The 14,116-nt window shown below is 36.5% G+C and overlaps 1 protein-coding gene across 2 annotated transcripts in view; it reads left to right on the top strand.

Moving 5' to 3' along the window:
- LOC119734997 (regulator of G-protein signaling 9-like) overlaps window positions 1-14,116 on the top strand; it is a 67,291-nt gene that overhangs the window by 45,305 nt on the left and 7,870 nt on the right. For both annotated transcript variants that reach the window (XM_038208667.1, XM_038208666.1), the window contains exon 9: window positions 13,642-13,755. In XM_038208667.1, coding sequence (XP_038064595.1) covers window positions 13,642-13,755 — 114 coding nt within the window. The remainder of the gene's footprint in view (window positions 1-13,641; window positions 13,756-14,116) is intronic.

Below are 14,116 nucleotides of genomic sequence, written 5' to 3'. Positions count from 1 at the left end.
TCTGGTGATGGGTGCATTGCCTGTTAGCAATGTATATTTTTTTTTACCGAAAATCGAATTTTACTATGAACAATTGTATTATCATATTTCACTAGTTTATCGTGGAAAATACAATAAAACTGCACTGGTTGGCATCTCTGAGCAAGGGAAGATGTTAAGTAATGCCAAGTAGAAGTACAAGTACAGTCTGGTACCCAACTTTCATATACTTGTTGTGGAATATATTTTCTGTGGGTACCAGACAACGGCTTTGGCAACACAGATTTAAAGGGAATGTACATCATTGGCTTTTGCTGTAATTTTCAGAAATGAACTATTTGAGGGGTGAGTATAATAGATCAAATATTGTTACACTGACATGTTTGAAGTTTTGCGTTCGAAAATGCTGGAAAAACCAAGAAAAACATAACTGTTCAAGTAGCCTGGTTCCTTGACTCCACTAAAGGTTTAAATGGATTAATTTATAGATGCCGGAAAATTGGAGGGTAAGGGAACCAGACTAGCTGGCCTGCACCCGTTCATGAATATGTAACAAATAGCAAACAAAATTTGGACTGGAAAGAGTGTAAAGTTGGAGCAGTAGTTGAAAAATAGTTGGGTTTTTCCAACGGTGGTCGGCCGACCACCGTTGGAAATGTATACCAAAATATCATTTTCTTGAAAATGACTTCACACCAGGTGCCATAATTTTACAGGATGCTTTAGACTGTTATTTACCAACATTCTAGTAAGGTATTTCGTAAAAACTTGGTAGTTTTATTTTCTGATGTTTGCAAATGTTGTATATTCCCTTTTAAGCATCCAAACAACTATTAGCATTTTTTAAATAGTAAAAAAGAAAAAGTAAAAGTAAAAAATATCAATGGAACACCTGATTATTTTTAATTCTATAATAGCAAATTAAAGAGGGAAATGATTTAACAAGTAATTTAGTATTTAAAGTTATTGTCCAAGGTTACATGCAAATCTCCTATTTAATATGTCATGTACATAATCTGGAGGAAGTGTGCATACTTTGTGCATGCGTAATTCCGTTACCGTAATTCCGTTACCGTTTCGTAATTCCGTTACCACTTGGAAAAATGCCAAGAAATTACTATTTTAAAGTTTTTATTTTTCATTTATGTTTATAGTAGGGTCTTTTCTCAACATACATGTACATGATTTGAAGAAAAAAAACAAGAAAATTTGTGAAATAAGTAACTTTTGCCATTTTTTCGGTAACGGAATTACGTGCTAATTTTGACATTTTTAAATGAAGGCCTACACTATATATATATATATATATATTTAGATTTTTAGATTTTTTTTTAATGACCCTGAGTAATGTTAGTAACTTGTAACATCATAAAATAAATCAAATCTTTTCCCTATAATTCAGAAAGTAATACATACACAAAATTATTTTTTTTTACCAAATCTGAACGTTTTTAATCATAAATTGCAAAAATCACTGTTTTTACCAGAAATATGTATTTTTTTTCAATTTCGTTTTTTGAGCTGAATTCCCCATTTAATTGAGGTCTGGAAAAAGTGCAAAAAAGGTTTAATATGTAAATATTTATTTTTGACATTTTTTGCTCTCCCATGGAGAATTGCCCATTTACATGTACCTTGGTTTTCACAAAACTCCAAACTAAAGTCAGTTAAGCTGTGGATATTCTAACAAGTTGCTTTTTGATTGTGAAATCAAGTCGTTATGAAATTAGGAGAATTGTATTAAATAATAAGTTGATGTACTCCTTAAGGGCAGTGTCTTGAGTTGATCTACTTGCTATGCAGCCAAAGAAGTTGGCGTCTTGCAAATTTATGGAATTATTCACCTAAAAGATCATGTCATCCGGCAGTAAGAGACTTTGAAAATTGGATTTTGAATAGTCTGTGTATGGAAGGGACAGGTCCCCTTGGAATTCTGCGTCGGGATAATTGACACCTCAGAACCCAGCTTTGATGATCTCCCTGTGGAGATGGCTCAATCACTCAAGGTTTCAGTCAAGGAAACAAAGACTATTGGCAAAATCGTCGGGATTTGTCAAATCTCGAGCTTAATGCAAGTGCAACCGAATATTTTTCTGGCAATTGCATGAAAAAATCAACAAAAAGAGGTAGTGTGCTCACCTTCCCAGGAATTGTCACCTTAGAGGCATATAGCATCATTTGCTTTTCATGGATTTTGTTCGTTTACAATAATATTTCACTCAAAATTCAAGGAAGATAGTTCAAAAGCTAACCTGTTGATGTTTCAGCTCAGTGGATATTAATTACACTTTTCGAGAAAATGGTGAAAAGCCATTCACAACGTTTTGATCACAGAACACATTTTTGTCTATAGCACTCTTTATTTCCCAAAATCAGTCAGTTGACTGATCGTTGGAAATCCCTACATGTACATTGCTTGATTTCTTCTAAATGACAGCAAGCCAGTTGGAATAATTTCAAAGGGTGTTTAGTACCAGTATGATCTTTCATCCAAGGAAGCTTTTTGATAATAATTTGGTAGGTTACTAAGGGAATAAATATGTGCTTGGCCGGTTTTAGTCAAGTATGTTTAAAACTGGCTAGAGGCCTGGAAGCTGATAATGCGGGGACCAGGCTCCCAGCCGGTTTTAAATGCACTTGTTTAATACCGGCCAAGCACATATTTATTCCCATTCAAAAATACCTCTCATTCAGAAAGTCAAAACAAGTCAAAAATTTAAAATTTCCAAGGATTTTGTTCAACAGTTGGACTTCATGTTTTGTGAAACACCCACTAGCTATGTTTATGGTATGTGGCTCTCGCAAGCAGTACTAAAAAAATCTCCTTATATTGAGACTGGCGCGTGCGTGGGTACTGCGCGATGTGGCGCAGAACACAGCAGTGCCAGAAAAAAGTGTTTAAAACCAGTCGGTGTTTTATCAACCACCCACATGATGGGCTCTTGACCAATAGGAATGGGTGAATTTATGAATTTGGGATAGCTGTTAAACTATACAGTATACAGAAATTCAAGCCAATCTTATATTGCACAAATTTCAGAATAAACATACACATTGAACCTTTTCAACTTGGTTCCAGTTTAACTCAGTTGGGAAGAGACAGAGTGAAACAAATTAAGAATTATTCATTAGGTTAATGAATATTGAATAATCAAAATACACTACCCCAAAATGTCAATAAGATGGAGGGCAATGTGAAAGTTTGGGCAAATTGTCAACCATATGGTCAAAATTTACACAAAACCATGACTGCCAAAAATGGTGGCCAATGTTTTGGCAATTTTAGGACTTTTATACATGTAAATTTGAGTTCCATGTAAATAAACACAGCAGCAAAATTGCCTCAAACTACCAGGATATATATTTTCATCAATCTTGTGTACTTAGCTTTTCATTATTGCATGTGAGCAGTACATGTACAAATGTACAAGTACGCTCGATCATGCCTACGATAGAAAAATACCAATAAAAGTATATGGTGCATAAAAACATACGCACACAGCACGGGAGTTTCAAATTTGATTTGCTCTCTTTGTGGTGCAAATGCAGGTAGTCCATTACAAAACACACTGATGTCACTCCCTTCAGCACTGTTAAAGGAAAGGCTGAAAAAAATACAGATGGGAGAATTTTTTTTCTTCAGTTGGTTAAAGGTAATATACCGGTACAATTACATTTACAAACATCAAAAAACAAAAATACCAAATTTTTATGAAATACATGTACCTTACTTGACTGTAAGTGAATAATAGTCTCAAGCATCCTGTGAAATCATGACACCTGGTGTGCTGTCATTTTCAAGAAACGTGGAACTATTGTATCATTTTCCAATGATTGTTGGCCGACCATCATTGTCGACAAAACTGACTTTTGCAAATACTGCCTCCAATTGACTAGTTAGTCCACATTTTGTTTACAATGGGTTACACATCCGTGAACGAATGAGAAGGTTCCAGCTATTCTGGTCTCCTGACCTGACAATTCCCCGATGTCTATACACTGCTCTGTTTTGTCTGAAGTAGGGTCAGGGAACCAGACTACAACACAGAATTTTGTTTGTCGGTTTTTCCATCATCTATGAACACAAAACTTTAAACAGGTCAGTACAACAATATTGCTATAAAATACAAACCCCCAAATCCATCCATTTATGAAAATTACAGCAAAAGCAAGTCGTATAATACGGTACCTTTAAGCCTGGGGGTTCAGTACATGTACGTAAATTCCACTATCGTTGGATTAATTTGTGAAATTGACTCTATATTAAGTGCATTCCTTTAGCCTGCAGATATGGGGGCATGTTTCCATGGCCCTTACTACATGTACATGTACATGTACAAACATCTTTTTGACGTCATAGCGATGCCTAGAATTTTGGCATTTATTTTGTGGGTAAATGGCAAACCAAGCAATTGTGTGGCAGTCTGCGTTTTGCTCATCAACCACTCAGTGACTCCAGCGTATTAGCGCAGGACAGTGCTGCTGGTGCATGTAGTTTGTTTTCAAAAACCCCATGACATTTATTCTTTACTATTTTTGTAAAAACAAAGTTGTTTGGCAGTCAGAAACTTTGTATGGTTTCAAAACTATAGTTTTAGAACATTAAAGGAATTACCCTTCGTCCATGTATTATAATATGAGGGCATTTCTATGGTGTCGGACATTCATTTTGGACAAGGCAACAGTGTGCGTGATAAAAGTGATAATCATAAAAGTGGATTTCAATTATGATGAAAAATATCAGTCAGTTACTATAATGATTAAAAACAAGACACTATTCATTAACTTTCATCAAAATGATATACCGGTATGTTTCATAAGATGGAATTTACGTTGGAGTGATGTAAATTCAATATTGCTTTTTTTGTGGTCGAGTGTTTACTGCACTAATAAGCAAGAGGTTGTTGGTTCAAGTCCCACCCTAGTAGTCAGTAATTTTTTGCTCATACATGTATTCACTTGGGACAACACTGAGTATACACTGTTTAAGAAAATGTCGGCGTAAGGGCTTAAAAAACCACCATTGTTGAATATACAGGGTGGGTCAGAATGATTTGGATCCAAAATCAAAGAAAATGTCAAAAATATGTAGCAATTATCAAGACAAGTGCCCATGAGATATGTTATGGGCTGGTAGTTTGGACATATCTGGTGAAAATTCATGTATATCCATTGTATAATTTTTCAGAAAGCGCTAGCAAAGAACACTGGCTACAGAACACTCTGACCACACGGTTCCATGGTTCCACAAATTTATTGAAATCGCGTACTGATGTGACTGCATTTCAAACAATGCAGTCGCATCAGTACATGTTTCACTTGTGGCATTTGGATTTTTTAAAGTTTCAACAGTACGGTTTATATTTCCTTGGAATTTGCAAATATCTTCCTATCAGTTGTAAAAGCAAATCATCAGTTTATCTGAGACACCCAGAATATTATATGTCTTTGAGCACAGTTTCTAATACTGACTGGGTGTGGTTTCATAAGGGTCAGGTCTCATAGATTTCCAAAGGGATCAATTATAAGAATGTTTTATATCCATTTGTTGGTTTTGTTGTTGGATGAAAACACATCAGACAGTTTTTTTTACCACTCATTTCTCAAAGGCATATATTGCATTTTCCCCAAAAGTATTAGCTACCAAATTATTATCAAAAAGCTTAATTGCTGGGATTGGATTGGATTTTTGAGAAGAGATTGATGCCCTTGGTGCCAACAGGCTTTACGACCTATACCAGTTGGGCCTGGCTTGATTTGAACAGTACTCTGTACCGGTACTTTAATGGCGTCAACATTAACTTGGTGCCGGTGCCTAGGGCAGATATCTAGGGCCTACAGTACACTGGTGCCTAGGGCCTGCGAAACACTTAATCCGGCCTGATCAGTCAATTGACTGATTTTTTGGAAATACAGAGTGCTAGGGACGAAATCTTGTTTCGTGGTTAAGGGTTGTGCATGGTGTTTCACTTTTTTCTTGAAAAGTGTAATATCCGCTGAGCTGAAACTTCAACAGGTTAGGTTTTGAACATTCTTCATTGGATTTTGAGTGGCGATATCATTAGAAACAAACAAAATACATGAAAAGCAAATGATTGTATATGTATACATGTGTTAAAAAAAATTCCCTTTTTCTTTTCAGACATCCTTACTGTCTTCAAATATACATGTACATACAATCCACATTTGGTTCTTAACATTGCATTTAGTAAGTAGTGTTTTCAGTATTACAAAAGTTTCTCAGGGAAAGGAAAGTCTAATAGCAAATGGCGTAAATACTCCGTTCAAAAGTTTCTTTTGCCTATGGTAATAAATGCCTTGAAGTGATGCACATTACAAGGGATGTTGTTAAATCGTCTGCTCGTTGAAAGTGCTATAATGCAGAAAAATATTAATAAATAAAAAGGAATATGACAAAATTATCTGTGTAGTGCCAATCCCATGGTAACTGTGCAACGCGCATTACGGACCAGTGGGCACTAACGATACAAACCATAATAAACAAGGCCAGTGGCTGGCTGGTTCCAATCCGTTTCCATGGCAACCATCATAAACAATGCTGGTAAATATTGATTGCTAGGATGTAATATTTTTTTAGGGGGGGGGGGGGTTTGTTGCGTTTTAACCTTGGGCAGCCGAATCCAAAACCCTGGAAATGATCCACGGAGGAAATGCTCATTAAGAGGTATTGTGCTCTTCGTGGTGCTCGTATTTCTTAATTATACCACCATACAGACGCCCAAGTGTATTTCTCTGTGTTATTACATTAAAGGGTCCATGACATAAATTGTCGTGTCCATGCAACAAGGTTGTATCTCCTAAAATGTTATGTCATGTACGTGAAATGTGAGTTTTCAATGTCCAAAGGTCGTATCTCACTTAAAATAACCCGGATGTACATTCAAAGTCAATAGACGTCACGATACATGACATATGACCTTGTTGCAAGAATCGTATTCTCGTGAGATACGACCCTTGTTGAACTGATGCGACAAAGTTTTCTTCAAACATATTTTTTGCAACTTTCTACTCATCTTAAATGTATGAAAATTACTGTTAATTGACATCCCTTTTGGTTTATAATTTTATTGAAAAACAAATTTGCTTCTTAGAAAATATTTGCGAGAAAAGTTTGCTCATTGGCTTACTGCCATGTACTGACACAAGAACAAATCATCAGAGAAAGGAAAAACAGCAAAATATCCAGAATTCTGGCTACTTTTGGTGCAGAAAGAGCTGCAACATTGATGTTTCTGCCTGAAATGACATCACACTTTTGCTCATAAATATGGAAATTTGCATTAGCATGAAAACCAAAAAGGCACCAAAATACCCTTGAAAATAAAATGAAAATTGAAAATAAGTTTACATTGTAAATGGGACACAAAGGTGCATTTTCAAGGATTGTATAAACAAAAAATGACATTGCATGGGCCCTTTAAACCTTCTTTGCAGATTCTAACACAACTTTTCTGTCAGGGAGTCACAACTGTATTATCTGCTCATGTTCAAATGTGTTTTGAGTCCAGTTGCTGTCACAAATTTACGTTCAGACAATCAACATTGCATTTGATAGTAGGCTATTGTTGTGAATTTCTAAAGAGAGGTTTTGAGTTTTAGCTACGAGTCCATTTACTGACGATTCCCTCCATCCAACTTGCCTTTGACAATGTATCAATTATTGGTGAGAGCTTTCTTACAAATGTCCTTGAAATGTCAAGTAGTGACTAAAAGCTATCTTTTTTGGTTATTAGGCCATCGTAAATGTGTTTCTAGATGAGAGAAGTGTTCTGTATCTATTGTTAGTGTCTGTTCACAATAACTTTGAATACACATGGATATTTTTTTGGGGGGGGGGGGAGAGGGAGGTGAGCCTTGGTTCTATACGCCGTAGAAGTGTGACGTCACGCGGTGTCGTCTCCAATAGTGACCATTCACGCAATGTCTCGTCCGCCCTTTTTACCGTACGTTTCAAATGGGCGATTAAGGTGAACATTTTCGAGTTGAGATTTCTCAGTCAGACATTTAGAAAATGGGACAGAGCTTCATAGCTAACTGTATTCATCTCTGAGAACGTGACGGATGCTGATATTTATTTTTTTCTACGGATTAAAAAATTGATGAGAAAGTGGGCACCTTAGCGATTACAGCCAGGTTTGTGTGGAACGGGTGACCTTGGCAACGCATGACCTCGGCAGGTAACCACTTCTACAGCATATAGATAAAATGGGAAATAAAAATAGCGGTGTGCTGGCATATAAAAACACCAATAATGTATCCTTGGGTTTGTCGTGTTTTTAAACTGTAATTTATAATTCCACGGGGTCCCAACCATTATGACAATGGGTTTCTGGTTAAAAGATATACCAGTAAAAGCACACCCTTGTTACGTCCCCCCCCCCTTCAAAAATTTGCAAGATTGACTAAACATGCATATAATATACTTAAAGATTTTTTCATGAACATGTAGATGCTGTAACCAAAATGTATTACAATTAGATATGTTGTACACAAAGTGTTTCAGAAAAAAAAATATATATATATATATATATATATGAAAATTTAAAATAAAATTTAAAATTAAAAAAAAATAAAAAAAAAAAATTCATGTATTTAGAAAGGAGAATAGGGTTTATCTTTTAATATGGGGAAATAAATTAAACATTTTCAAATATATTGCTTTAATCATATTTACGTATTTAGTCATTTAGTTGTCACAGCATTCATCAGCACTTAATGTAATTGCTTTTACCTTCAATTCATGCGTCCAAGCTTTCATGCTCTTAAAATAAGCGCTTTTAGTTAAATTGCTCTCCTCATATTGATTAATCATCATATTTTATAACAAGGGTGTTTTGCAATCTTTATTTTGTTCTTGCCACTTCACTGACGGGCAATTAATATGCGTAGATATATACACACGCTGTGACCTTTGGCCTGTGGCTGTCGGTTATTGTTGAGGCCTTGGTTGCCATGGCAGCATATGGAAAGAAATGGGTCGCTGCTAAACATTTCGGGCATCTGAGGTCCAGTCTTAAGTACATGTAAACACTGGTCGTATGTGTTGAGCATGCTGTTAGTGTTAGCGTGTGCAACCCGTACAGGGTAGAATTGGCTAGTCAGAGATTTCCATTATGGAAATGTTTAGTTTTTCTGTAGTTGAAGAAATTATAAATTCTGCTTTAAACGGTTTTAAAAAAATCTGCATTGTTGGAAAAAAGATGAGCTTTTCATTTACCATTCCTTTTTTAACAATTTTGCCATGAACATTTCTGAACAGATCCAGTTGAGGTTGTGACTTGTGTTGAAAAATCTCTTTTGTTTAATTGTGCTTTCGTTTGTTTGTGCTCCGGCCATTATCCGCGTCCAGGCCCCTTGCCGGTTTTAAACGTACTTGGTTTAAAACTGGCCAGGTACATATTAAGTCCCTTATTTACAGTTGATACATCATTGGTGACAGTGGAAAATAATTCAGTTAACAAACATTCCCTTTTGAAATAGGAATTAGTTATGGAACTAAACACAAAGGTGTGACACAAAGAGCAAACACAGAGATTTTTCAAAACAAGTCAAAATTTCACAAATTTCCAATGATTTTATATTCAACAATTTTTGTTCATGTTTTGTGAAACACCCCTCTTGCCATGTCTAAAATGTGCTTTAAATGTATTGTCCTAAAATCTCCTTATAATCTCCTTATATGGAAATTGGCTCGTGGCACGTAGTGCCTTGATGTGGCCTAGAACGCAGCTGTGCTTTTACCGGCAGTTTAAAACCACCCATGTGACAGGCTCTCGACTAATATAGGAATTGTTAAATTGGTAAATAGAAAATTGGTAACGTACATGTATAAATGAATATTCATTCAAAACAGTTGTAGCTAGACGAAGTACGTGATAGAGAAATTTCATCCTTAGTATTTTTTTAAGACTTGTGTTAAACAGTGCCCCCAAAAAGGACAGCATATCCGTAACGTACACGTGCATACAAAATTAAGCCAAAACTCCAACCAAAAAAATGCCACTAAACTCAAAGAGGATGGAGTTGATTCACATGCAGTTATTTTTAATGCTAGGCTACTTTCTGGCAGCATAGAATGTTTATGTAAACAGGAGGATTGATGGATGTAGGTTCAACTTCCAAGGGTCAGACATGCTTGAGAAGATGCTACACATATGAGTACCGTACATAAATACGCTGCTGAAAAGTACATATGGGCAATTCCATGAGAATGTGGACATACAATGTAGCTGAAAATGGAAAATTTATGAAATCTTCAAAACTTTAAGCACCATAACCTCAAATGTGGTACAAATTAAAGGGGGCAACAAGACCTGTCATTCGAATGATGTGCCAGTGACATGGAATATTGTTAAGTGTATATTTTTTTTTACTGGTATTTTGCCCAAAATTATGGATTCTGGCACCTTGTTTATGTATGCAATATGCAAACTTGTGTTATTGTGTGTTGCTGGTTTTTAGGAAGAGAAAAGGGTTCATACATGTATCCCATGCCGAAAGATTTTGTTTTGATAATTAGTTTCTTAAATGCTTAAACTTGTAGCTCCACAGGCAGACAAACTGTCATGTGAGTTACTGTATAACGTGAGTTACCAAAACACATCCCTCTGGAGATTTTATGATTGATAATTTTTTACAATTATAATGGTAGAGTAGTATGACTTATACTCTAATGATGTAAGGGCACTAACAAGATTTTTCCATCTGCACAGTATGAGGAAAACTTGCAAATGCAAGGTATTTAAATTTGTTCCATGTTCTTTGTGTGTAACGTGAGGGTTACCAATTTAAAAACTTATTGCCAAACCAATAGAAGGTCATTTTGTTGGCGTTTAGTCACTTCATTTCAAGGGATCTTCTGTGGGGAAAAAACACACCCGAAATGCTTTGACTTTATACAGCACAGAGTTGCCCTTCCAAATGTAATGTGAGTTGGCATGGAATTTCCCGTATGTAAATAATAAGTTGTTTATTCTAGAAATGACCGTACAATTTGCATGCATACTTAAATAGTATATGGGGAATATTTGCAAACATCAAAAAACAAAACTACCAAATTATTATGAAATACCTTACTGGACTGTTAGTGAATGACAGTCTAAAGCATCCTGTAAAAACTAGCTTTTTTCAAATACTGCCCCCAATTTACCATATTAGTCCGCATTTTGTTTGCCATCGATTACACACCAATGAACTGATACAAGCCAGCTAAACTGGTTCCCTGACCTTAAAATTCCCTGACGTCTACAAATTGCTCCGTTTCATCTTAAGTTGGGTCAGGGAACCAGACTACAGGAACGTGATTGTTTTTCCAGCATCTACAAACACAAAACTTCAAACAAATCAGTTTAAAACAATATTTGCTATAAAATACTAACCCCCTAAATCCATCCATTTCTGAAAATTACAGCGAAAGCAAATGTTGTATATTCCCTTTTTACACGTAACGTAAGCTTTTCTAGATTGGCTTACGTGACTGTCTCCACATGATGTGTTAAATTGCTACAACACTGATTTGCATTTGTGCAGAATTGGTTACGTAAGGCCTCTCAAGATTTGTATTGTGTCTTTGTGTTTGCAAATCTTTAATTGGCTCATCTGCATTCTGGCTGATCAACCAGGGACTGATCACGGGCAGATCCAATTAAAGTGTTGGTCATAAAATATTTAAAGGGAATATCCAACATTTGTAAACATCAAAAAACAAAACTACCAAGTTATTATGAAATAGCTTACTAGATACTGGACTGGTAGTGAATGACAGTCTAAAGCATCCTGTAAAATCATGGCACCTGGTGTGCTATCATTTTTAAGAAAAGTGGTATTTTTGTATCAATTTCCAACGCTGGTCGACCAGCATTGAAAAAAAACTGGCTTTTTATAAATACTGCCCCCAGTTTACCATATTTAGTTAGTCTGCATTTTGTTTGCAATCGATTACACGCCCTATGAATGTGTACAAGCCAGCTAGACTGGTTCCCTGACCTTACAATTCTCCGACGTCTATAAATTGCTCTGTTTCATCTTAAGTGGGGTCGTGGAACCAGACTTCAGGAACATGAGTGTTTTTCTTGGTTTTTCCAGCATCTATGAACACAAAACTTCAGCAAGTGACAATATTTGCTATAAAATGCTAACCCCCAAATAAATCCATTTCTGAAACTTACAGCGAAAGCAAATGTTGTAATTATTCCCATTTTACATGTACATGTAAGCTTTTCTAGATTGGTTACTTGAGCTTTTCTACGTGACTGTCTCCACCACTGATTTGCATTTTGTGCAGAATTGGTTACGTAAGGCCTCGCAAGACTTGTATTGTGTCTTTGTGTTTGCAAATGTTTAATTGGCTCATCTGCATTCTGGCTGATCAACCAGGGACTGATCATTATCCAATTAGAGTGTTCATAAGTACTTAAAAGGGAAGGCCCACTTTTAGTTACCCTTTGGGAATTAATTAGATTTTATGATGTTTAATTTGGCCTTTTTTTAATGGATCCAATGTGCTGCTGAAGGAGCTGGGTTCTGCCCCCCCCCCCCACCCCAAAGAAAATCTTGGAAATGTACATTTGATTTTGTCGACCGTGGGTTTCAAGAAGAGACATCTATTTTTATAAGATATATATTAAAATGAGCTCCTTCAGACAAACTATTTAAAAAAAATTACGGTTATTATAACATCCCATACTTCGGTTATTATAACATCCCATACTTCCATCTGTAAAAGGAGTGCGTTTTCTAGTAAACGTTCACTGAAAACGAGAGATTGTTTGCGGCCCATTCCCAGGAAGTTTGAGAATTGGGAATAAGGGAATAAATGTGTGCTCTGGAGGTTTTTATCACTCGTTTAATACCGCTTAGAGTCTGGGTGCTGATAATTACCCGAGCCAGAGGCTCGGGTAATTATCAGCACCCAGACTCTAAGCGGTATTAAACAGAGTGATAAATACCGACCGAGCACATATTTATTCCCATTCATAAATACCTTATCCGTAAAAAAATCCCGATTTTGTTCAACAAGTTCACTTCATGCTTTTTGAAACATCCCTCTAGCAAAATAATGGAGTGTTCAGCTGGCGAGTAAGATGTAAACAACCCTTTTATGGAGATTGACGCGCGCGTAACATGTTCTGCGCGATGTCACGCAGAACGTACCTGGGGCGTTGCGTTTTGAATTTAGAACTATAAAATTCTGACTCGCTTGTAGTGTTGCGCATGCCTACGTGAGGATTGTGAACGTTCAACCAATGAAAGGGTAAGAGGCACTGGATTTTTAGGAGTCCACATTTTATTGTGACACTGGAAAAGTGTTTAAGACCAGCTAGCCATGTCTTTATCATCCGTTTAAGACCGGCCACGTGACGGGCTCTCGACCAATAGGAATAGCTAAACTGTCTGAGGTATTTATGAATGTCCAATAAAAAAGGTGTCAAAACAAATAAACTGGGTGGGAAGGGGGGGGGGGTTATTCTGCAAGCCCCCCCCCCTCCCCTGGCACTTTTACAGAACAACCATTAAATTTTCACTGTTTTACGGTTCAAGACACCATCCAACTGCATGACAGCACATAACAAATCCATTAATTGTCTCAACTCATGTCTTGAATTCTTTACTTAAATTTCCATCCCACCTTTCTCCCTGCAGGATGATGCGACGATGTAACCGCTACGCAGAGCATGACCCGTTCCTGGCTGGGGCGCAGCCTAGCAACCCTTGGATAACAGACGACACCACAATGTGGACGCTCAACACTATGCTGTGAGTTTCACTGAGCGCACCGTCAATAAAAGCCTGTCGATTAACTTTACGTCAATGCTCTGGCCATGCAAATTTTAGATCTTGTTTATTTTTGAATGGATCCACCAAACAATATTGTACAGTCCTTAAATAAATTTGTAGATGTTCATTCCTTTCAGTGATAAATGAAATTGATCAGCAGAGTGATGAAGATTTGTGAAATATTTGTGTTTAATTTTCTGTAGTTATAAAGGAAGGCAGGCACTATTGCAAGGCATTGAAAACCTGTCAGTGGACAGAGTACCTGAAACAAGACTAAAGTTTCGGGTGGCCTAGTTAAACACATTTTACTGTTGTTTGCGTGCGGGTGTTTCATGTGATT

This window comes from Patiria miniata, unplaced genomic scaffold, assembly GCF_015706575.1.
Source record: "Patiria miniata isolate m_02_andy unplaced genomic scaffold, ASM1570657v1 HiC_scaffold_28, whole genome shotgun sequence".
NCBI lineage: Eukaryota > Metazoa > Echinodermata > Asteroidea > Valvatida > Asterinidae > Patiria > Patiria miniata.
This window is presented reverse-complemented; position numbering and strand designations above follow the sequence as displayed.